The sequence below is a fragment of the Myotis brandtii genome, unplaced genomic scaffold (genome assembly GCF_000412655.1).
Source record: "Myotis brandtii unplaced genomic scaffold, ASM41265v1 scaffold8, whole genome shotgun sequence".
NCBI lineage: Eukaryota > Metazoa > Chordata > Mammalia > Chiroptera > Vespertilionidae > Myotis > Myotis brandtii.
The window spans coordinates 4,201,731-4,211,718 of record NW_005371219.1 but is presented as its reverse complement, the minus strand read 5'-3'; the positions used below and the strand labels follow the sequence as shown (position 1 = coordinate 4,211,718).

Below are 9,988 nucleotides of genomic sequence, written 5' to 3'. Positions count from 1 at the left end.
TTTTTTTTTTTTTTTTTCTGGGCCAGCTTTAGCTCTGAGGCCTTGCTGCTGAAAACATAGATACAATGTTGCGGTCCGAGCCCGGCTGAATGGAAGCCCTTTTCTGGGGTTTTGTTTAGCTTCTTATTTGCAACATAGTATATAGTTGCTTAGAGTTGCAACTGAGAGGCTGGCAAGTTAGGTGGGGAACGTTGGAGTCCGCAGTCACTGAAGCAAGCAAGCCTCCCTGTTTGCTTCAGTGCCTGGCTGCCGGCCGCCATCTTGGCTGACAGTTAATTTGCATATACTCACTGATTAGCCAATGAAAAGGGTAGCGGTCGTACGCCAATTACCATGTTTCTCTTTTATTAGTGTAGATATATATATATGTAAAAGCCTAAGAGACCATTATTACTGGAACGACTGGTCAGCCAGTTGCTATGACGTGCACTGACCACTTGGGGGCAGACGCTCAATGCAGGAGCTGCCCCCTGGTGGTCAGTGCGCTCCCACAGCCAACCTCCCATGGTCCCTCCCCTCCCCAGTCCAGCAGCTGGTAGGCCCCCAGGCCCTGGCCGGCCCCCATCAGATCTGGGCAAGACGGCCCCAATAGGCCCTGATTGCCAGCCAGGCCTAGGGAACCTACCCGTGCACAAATTTCGTGCACCGGGCATCTAGTAGTCATATAAATTGAAATCACTGACACTCAAATTAGTCTTTGAGACATATGGAAGTTAAACTATTTAAGATTAAAAATGGAAGAGAGACAAAAACAATAGTGTGCTAATGAAACATGACCCATTGTGTTCTTTGGCAATTAAAACCTTCAGTTTGTAGTGTTATTTTAATAAACCAGGAAAATGTAACAGAATACACATCAAAGCATTATCTTACTAGAAATTCTCTTGTCTGGGTCTTCTCCATCTTCATCTCCACTGTCTTCATGAACAGCATCTTCTGGAATAGCTTGCATTTGGACACCAGGTGCATGAGGCAACATGCGTAAATTTTCAAATAAACGCTGTCTAAATTACACACACAAAGCTATTAGACACAATTCATTCTCTTTCAAGTTCCTTTTAAATGTTGATGAAACACATTAAGCAAAAAACTTCATCTTTTATTTAACTTAAACCTCTGAATTAAAATAACAAATTAACTTAGCACTGATACTTTACATATTATAAACCCATCCAATCTTTAAAATTTACAATGCAGGTACTATTTCATCCCCATATTTCATTGGTAAGAAAATATAAGCACAAAGGTAAATCAGCTTGCCAAATGTCACAGATCTAGAGAACACAAACCCAGGCCTAAGTACTACAATGTCTATGAAAATACATTTTATTTCACTTTCATGTAAAGCAAGAGTATAAACTTTACAGTGCCCCTTGCAAACTAAAAACTAATAGAAAATTAAAATATTTTTGAGCTATGAAGCCCACATATTTGCAATTATGTTTAAAAATTAAAGAAATCAATAATCTTAAGATTTCAAATGCTTTTGAAAAAGACAAAGGGAATATCTTATGTAGAAAGATAAAATGACCTACTGCACTTGGCCTTCTAAAGATTCCTGAAGTTATATCAAATGTTTATCAAAACAATTCACTGATGTCTTACTTTATCTTTTCCACATATTCTGGAGTGTTCTGGTTTGTCATATTTGAAGGACTAATATGCAGTTTGAAGTCTGGTCCAAAATACTCAAAGTAATCATTATATGGCAATTCTATTAAAAACAATGAAATAAAATTACATATTAAAAGCTTAGTTTTCACACAAATCCATACACAAAATTCCAGATTCAACTTGAGAAATATTTCCAAAGAAAATGTTTAAAAGTGAATGCAAAGTGAATTCATTAATTGACTGCTCTTCTATTTACATGGTTTTGGAATCTAATCACCCACCCATCTATTTCTGTATATTGACAGCTCATCCAATAAAAATATAATAAAAATACTTACCATTAGGAATCTCACAATCAAGGGCAACTGCGGTCTCATATGTCCAACAGCGAGCAACGTTACGAATTGTGTATCCACCTCCCCCAAGCATCAGTAATGGTAAATTGAAAGTTTTTACAACTTCTACACATTTAGCATGACCTAAGACAAAGAGATTTGGGCAACAATAAGTCTGCATTGTTAGAGTTTGAAAAATAAAAATTAAAAAAGATAACAAGATTTTAAAAAACCAAAATGGCATTTCAAAAACAAATATGTAAAAATTTCAAGAAATTTCTCATCTTAAATTTTTAAAATAAAACAATAAAGAAAACAAAACTGTTTTTTATAAAAACACCTTTCACAATAATATACAAAGCACAGTAAGACATAACTGGCTAGTTTAGCAAGTGTCCCTGATAGAAAAGTCAAATATACAACTATATTAAGATCAAAATATAAATACAACACATTTTTATTAAACAGGAAGATATTATGTGATATGAAGATGTTTTATTCATGTGTAGTTACACAAGGGAAAAGAAATCAAGTAACAATGAAACATTATGCACAATGAAAGGCTATCCAACTAAGTTTAACTGTAGGTTATCTTTAGGTAGCAGTATTATAATTTTCTTAACTTATTGAAGATTATAAAATTAATACCTATTACTATTAAAAACAAGTTCAATAATTTTCTATGTGTAGAAACTCGGATACAAAGTAAACATAATATAAAACCAAAATATTTTTTTGGGATAAATGTTATAATTTAATAGTCAATAACAAGTTACCAGTAACTTCTTAGAATATCATCACTCAGACACATAAGTCAATATTTTAAAAAAGAAAAAAAAATCTTTTATTTATAGAAGCCATGCCTGTTAAAGAATTTGGAAAAAAAAAAAATAGAAAAAGTACAAAGAAAAAACTACATAAAACTCCATCATCCAAAGGTAATTAAAAAAATATATTCCCTTTCAATTCCCTCTCAATCAATTTTTTAAAGTTTAGTGATCTTGTTACTGTATATTGTGAACATTTTCATTAAGTATTTTTCAATAGTTGTACTATATGATTTATAACTCATTTTTTATTATTGCTACTAGAAAAACATAGCTTTCTTATATTAGACTAGAGGCCCAGTGCACGAATTCATGCATGGGTGGGGTCCCTCGGCCTGGCTGGTGATTGGGGCCAATCGGGGCATCTTGCCCAGTCCCAATGAGGGCCGCAGGAGGTTGGCCGGTTGGGGGGAGGGGCCGTGGGAGGTTGGCTTTTATATATATAGATAGACTGTTTGGATGTTTTATAAGAAAACAGAAAGTTAACTTACAGACTTCCAAGTAAATATAGCTGGATAGACAAAGAAATTTACTTTACTTATATCTCAAAACCTGACAAAAAAGGATTATAAAAGGATTTTCTAAAAAGGCTAAATTCCACAAAAAGAAAGATTGAGACAAAACAGACATTAACACTGTAAAGGTAGGAAAGAAATGAACAAGAGGTAACTGACTTTAGCAGACCTGAGAAATCTGAATAGAGGATGGCAGCAGAGAAAATTACAATCAAGTTTAAGATTTGGGATTATAAATCTTATATGCTTTATATAACTAAAATGCTATCAGTCAATTAAAATATATAGATTTATTATTGTAAGAGTAAAATGCTGCAGTTTATAATTATGAAAGCTATTGCTTTTAAGAATGGAAGCATTGAGAACTTTCAAAGAGTTAAGACAAAAAATTGACAGTTAACATATATCTTAAGAGTGCATTAGGTAGATCATTTTTGGGAAATCATATGCATCTTGAGGCAATAGATCGTTATCAACACATATGAAGTTACAATATGAAACTTGCTATTTGGCCATTGTTAACCTACTTAGAAAAGCGGCAATTAATTTCATATAGTTCAACCTAAAAATGTAGAATAGATTATACCATAATTCTAATGTTGCCTGGTATAGTAACAAGCGTAACATTAAACAAAAGAGCCTTTAATATCTGCACTTATTTAATTCCAATTAGGCCAATAGTTATTCTGGAAAAAGTTCTATTTGAGAATTCTTCACATCTCTGAGAGAATTCAAAGCAAAGCATCAACTTGTTACCTTAAAATTCACAAGGAAAACAACTCCAAAATTATGTCCAATATCCATGATGAATTACTACTGATCCATACATAATACATTAAATAAAATTTCAGATTTATTTTTATTCCTTAGAAGTCCATTCCATAATGGTCATTTTTCTTTAGTTTGGTCTAGACTTCTATATGTTGATTTCAACACCTGGTCAAATATAAGTGTTGAAATCAACATAATCTCCTTATCTCCCACATGACTTTTCTCAGGCAGCCACTTGAAAATGTGCTCCACCAAAATGAGAGACAAAATTAAGAGGAAATAGCAATCAGGGGAGCCGATTCAACAGAGAAGCAAAGAACAGCTTACTTTCTACCAGGTCTAGAGAGGAGACTCATCCAAATAGGACCAGATCAGAAGGCTGTTCTCCAAGAAGGTTAAACTGATAGGAAATGATAGAATACTTGATGCATCTGAATATATGAAGCTACTTAGACACTGGCCATTTAGTAATATGTAAAGAGGAAATTAAGGAAACGAAAAACTGGAAAAAGCAAGTTATGCAATAAAAAAAATTGATAAGCTAAAATGTACTTTAATGTTATTGATGATGCTGTAAAACAGTGACTACCATACCAAAGTTCTGTTATAAATACCAGAGTTATATGGTAAAAATGAAGCTATGAGAAGGGTGTGTGCATATTAGTGATAAAGTGTGAAAAGGAACTGAATCCCTCCTTTCAAAATAAAAAGTGAATATACAAGGCTAAAATAAAAAACTGAAAGTAGGAAAGTTTGCATGTTTCTTAGAGAAAGATACACACACCAAAAGAATCAACCAAAAACAATGAAAATAGCTGCCCTGGTTGAGATTGCAACAAGCTCTATAAAACTATTCATGTATGACTGTATACATAAACTTGACAAAGTGAAAAAGACCTAAATAAGACCTTACTGAAATAAGAGTAATTGTAGTTAGAAAAATCAATTTCAAACAAACACATACATAATTTTCTGGAACTATCACCCTTTAAATTGCTTACCTTTGACTGTCAGATTGAAGCAACCAAGTCTATCACCAGATAGCGAGTCTGCACCACACTGTAGCACCACAGTTACTTTCTACCAGGTCTAGAGAGGAGACTCATCCAAATAGGACCAGATCAGAAGGCTGTTCTCCAAGAAGGTTAAACTGATAGGAAATGATAGAATACTTGATGCATCTGAATATATGAAGCTACTTAGACACTGGCCATTTAGTAATATGTAAAGAGGAAATTAAGGAAACGAAAAACTGGAAAAAGCAAGTTATGCAATAAAAAAAATTGATAAGCTAAAATGTACTTTAATGTTATTGATGATGCTGTAAAACAGTGACTACCATACCAAAGTTCTGTTATAAATACCAGAGTTATATGGTAAAAATGAAGCTATGAGAAGGGTGTGTGCATATTAGTGATAAAGTGTGAAAAGGAACTGAATCCCTCCTTTCAAAATAAAAAGTGAATATACAAGGCTAAAATAAAAAACTGAAAGTAGGAAAGTTTGCATGTTTCTTAGAGAAAGATACACACACCAAAAGAATCAACCAAAAACAATGAAAATAGCTGCCCTGGTTGAGATTGCAACAAGCTCTATAAAACTATTCATGTATGACTGTATACATAAACTTGACAAAGTGAAAAAGACCTAAATAAGACCTTACTGAAATAAGAGTAATTGTAGTTAGAAAAATCAATTTCAAACAAACACATACATAATTTTCTGGAACTATCACCCTTTAAATTGCTTACCTTTGACTGTCAGATTGAAGCAACCAAGTCTATCACCAGATAGCGAGTCTGCACCACACTGTAGCACCACAGCACTAGGTTGATACATCTCCATCACTTTTGAGATGATCTATGTACAAAATAACAAATGTTAATATTTCTAAAAAGATTTTCAAATTCATGTTGAGTTTGAAAATAGTAATACTTACAGGCTTAAATATTTGCCCATAAGATTCATCATCTATACCATCTCTCATTGGAAAATTGACAGCATAGTATTTGCCTTTTCCTGCACCAATATCCTAAAATAGAGAGTTAAACAGATGTTAGAAAATACTTCATAATAAAAAGTTTGACAGATTTTTTTTAAATTAAAATATTTTAGGAGATTAAAAGAACAGGTAACAAAAAACAATTCTGAATTCATCATGTGGTTGAGAAAGGAAATAATACAGAATAGAATAAGGGCATATTTTAACATTAATAGACTGCTAATAAAGCTGAAAAGAACCAATTCCAACAAACTTGTAATGATTTTGGGAAATTTAACATAAGCAGTTAAAAGGCAATATTAAGTTACATATTACATTAATCCAAAAAATTCATCTTAAACAGAGAATTTAAGAAATTTTTATGAGTAAAACTTACAGAAGATATACTCTGAGCCAAAGGACCCTGTCTCCGTAATGCAGAATCCTTCTTATGGCTCACAATCTGGCAGACTTTATTGATGTTTTAATAGCTTCAGACTAAAGCATCAAAATCTCTACTTTAATTGAGTTTGAAATAAAATTCTTTCTACTTGTTCAATAAGTACCACTCTAGGCACTTAACACCTCCCAAAAGAAGCAAAGGAGAGAAGTTGATGTCTAGATTCCAGCTATACACACACTGTACATATATATACACATATACATACTTGTATATGTATATGGATATATACAGGTATATATGGACATATTCCTAGAAGAGATGGGATAGGGGACATTTCTACAAAATAGTGCTTTAACACCACCAAAGGATTGGAAATGACTGATTCTTATGTATTTTAAATTATGTCTCAATAAATATGAATCTTTAGGGTTAACACCTATACAAGTTCTTCCCTTATCTCTCATGGAAAGATCCTGCACTAAAAACACAGTTGGAATATACTCTGACAATAAGTACAAGTTGATTAGTAGTTATCACTCTAGGTAGGCAACTCAGAGCTACTGCCTCTGTTGGACCAAGCTGTGTCCCTTTCATTTCTTTCACCACTGCTCCTTTATCACACCATTGTTTTATTCTTCTATCTAGTCACTACTAATCTAATAAATGCAAGCAGGGTTTTAACAATGATCTAAGCTCAGAGTAGCCTTTTCTGATTTACAATGAACTGTCAGGTAGAGAAGGGAATGTTCATTAAAATAACATCCAAAGACACACTGAAGTTTCACAAAAATCCAAATACAACTACACATATAATGTAATGATTGACTTTAGTTTCCTTACAAAATTCCTCATATCCAAAAGGAAAAAATTATGAAGGCTTTTCATATAGTGGGTATAAAATCTTAGTGAGGAAGAGATGTTCAAAGTCATTCTTAAATATTTTTAAAACATGCATTCTCCAACAGCTTCAATCATAATACTGACAAAAAGAAAACAGAGACCTCCATTTGCCATTTCTGATTAATTAGGATTACATTACAAAACCACTATCCTTCCCTAAGCTTAACGCTGAGAAGGCTTTAATTTCTACTGGGATGCAATGACTGCAGACAAATGAATTCTAATGGTTTAGAGCAGTGGTTCTCAAATGTTAATGTGCAGAATAACCCTGAGACCCGAGGAGATGTGCTTCTAACAAGTTCCCAACAGATGCTAATTTTGCCAGTTTAAAGGATCATACTTTGATAACCATTGGGTCTATAAAATCAGACCAAGTGGGGAAAGGCATAGAAGTAGCTAACTGGCATGTAACTGAAAATATAAATTTGCAGTTTTAAAAACCACATAATTTAAAATGAAATATATTGACTTCCCACCTACTTTTAAGTAAAAAAAAAAAAGTTTCACCATCACAACTATTACTTTAAGAGCATCATCAACTTGTAGTCAAATAGTGAAAAGCCACACATTTGAATACTTTAAGGCCACACTAACCTTTTGGTTGGCTAATGATATATCGATTTGAAAAATAACTTTAATAGTTTAGAATTAATGTTGAATGCTACACTAAAAGAAATCTCCGCTATAATCCAGACTGAATGAAAAAGTTGTTTACATTTCTGAATTAAACTTCAACAAGCATGTGTGAACTCTAATGAAGCAAAAAATTTCAAGAAGTTTGTAGAAACAGGATTTGATCATTGCTTTTTACATTCATGAAATACGAGTGCCAAATGAAAGAAGATAATAGATATATAATAGAAATAATTAACTTAATGTAATGGGTGGGATAAGCTATGGTATTTTCTCTTCTGACAAATGCCAGAAGCCTAAGAAAAATAGATTAAAATGAGACCTATTAAGTCAAGACCAATCATAAAAGGAGCATAGTACAAGAACCTGAAAAACTTAGTAAATTACTTTATTCTAGCAATCTTTCTAATCAATACCAAAGTATACTACCAATAAGTAGGTTTTGAATATTCAAATTAAACCTCAAGAAAAGTGCTCCATGCTTTGCTGATTTTCAAAAATAGCTATTCAACCAAAGAAAATAGTTGAGCAAAGGAAAGTCCTGTAAGGTATCATTAAATTTTTACTTATAGTATGTGAATTCTAGATGTTATAGCATATACAATGACTCAACTCTGCATATAAGATTCAAGTTAGTGTCTCAGGAAAATATTAGTTCAGGTACAGGATTACTAGCCTCTCATATTTATCCAGACAGAATTCAGTCATACCCTTAAGTCTCCTGTTCCAGGAAAGTATTCCCCGTATTTATGGAATGATACAGTCATTACACGATCTGTTGTATAAAAAGCTTCTTCAACACCATCACCGTGATGGATATCAATATCAATATATAAGACTCTCTGGTGATACCTGCAAAGAAAGCCGTAACTAAGTTATTTAAAGGTTTTAAGATGGGAAGAACCACCATGGATTTAGAAAGCCTATTTTTGAGCTCTTAAATGCCAGAAGGCTTAATCCCCTTTCTTACTTTATTTCTAAGAGACCATTCAAATATCTGTACTTATAATATATCCTGGACTAATATCCTTTAGTCCAATATAAGTGAGAAATTGTACTTGCTGTGAAATCTGTCCTATTCTATGAGCTTAAAAAACATAGTAAATACACATTTCTTTTTATTAACAACTAAAGAATATACAGTAGGTCCTCAGGTTATGTTGGAGATCCGTTCCTATGGTGCAACATAACACGATTTTTGCCGTAAGTCGGAACCCACCTACATAAGCACCTACATCACTCACATGGAGCACATACACAGCAGTAATGAAGTTAAACAGTAAAAAAAATGTAAAAGAAAGATAACAATTCCTGACCTTTACTTGTGGTAAATAAATAAAAAACATAAAGCACATATGTACATACATCGAAATGACAGAATTTTTTTTTTTTATAACTAAATGGGAGATGGCAACGTAACCACGAAATGACGTACGTCGAGTGCGACGTAACCTGAGGACTGTCTAATGATGGCAAACCTTTTGAGCTCGGCATGTTAGCATTTTGAAAAACCCTAACTTAACTCTGGTGCCGTATCACATATAGAAATTTTTTGATATTTGCAACCATAGTAAAACAAAGATGTATATTTTTGATATTTATTTTATATATTTAAATGCCATTTAACAAAGAAAAATCAACCAAAAAAATGAGTTCGCATGTCACCTCTGACACGCGTGTCATAGGTTTGCCATCACTGGTCTATACCATATTTAAGATTGTTACTTTAAAGCATCTCTCTAGTAAATATTCAATCTTATAAAAATAGAGTTTGGGAAGGCCTGGGGGAGGGGCAGGGGCAGGAGGGGGTCAATAGGGAATAAAGAGGGGAACATCTATATATATATATAAAAGCAAGTGACCACTAAGACCGAATGACCAGAATGACCGGTCGCCCAGTCGCTATGACGTGCACTGGCCACCAGGGGGCAGGCGCTCAACGCAGGAGCTGCCCCCTGGTGGTCAGTGCACTCCCACAGCCAACCCTCCGCGGCTACTCCCCCCCGGCC

The 9,988-nt window shown here is 33.6% G+C and overlaps 1 protein-coding gene across 4 annotated transcripts in view; it reads right to left on the bottom strand.

The window, feature by feature from the left end:
- HDAC2 (histone deacetylase 2) overlaps nucleotides 1-9,988 on the bottom strand; it is a 31,451-nt gene that overhangs the window by 6,222 nt on the left and 15,241 nt on the right. For 3 of the 4 annotated variants that reach the window (XM_014531365.1, XM_014531367.1, XM_014531368.1), the window contains 6 exons: nucleotides 8,690-8,831; nucleotides 6,002-6,094; nucleotides 5,814-5,922; nucleotides 1,953-2,093; nucleotides 1,606-1,714; nucleotides 874-1,004 (listed from right to left, as the gene is read on the bottom strand). In XM_014531365.1, the coding sequence (XP_014386851.1) occupies nucleotides 874-1,004; nucleotides 1,606-1,714; nucleotides 1,953-2,093; nucleotides 5,814-5,922; nucleotides 6,002-6,094; nucleotides 8,690-8,831 (725 nt within the window). Of the gene's footprint in view, nucleotides 1-873; nucleotides 1,005-1,605; nucleotides 1,715-1,952; nucleotides 2,094-5,063; nucleotides 5,136-5,813; nucleotides 5,923-6,001; nucleotides 6,095-8,689; nucleotides 8,832-9,988 lie in introns of all 4 variants that reach the window. The other variant, XM_014531366.1, reaches the window with a different exon arrangement.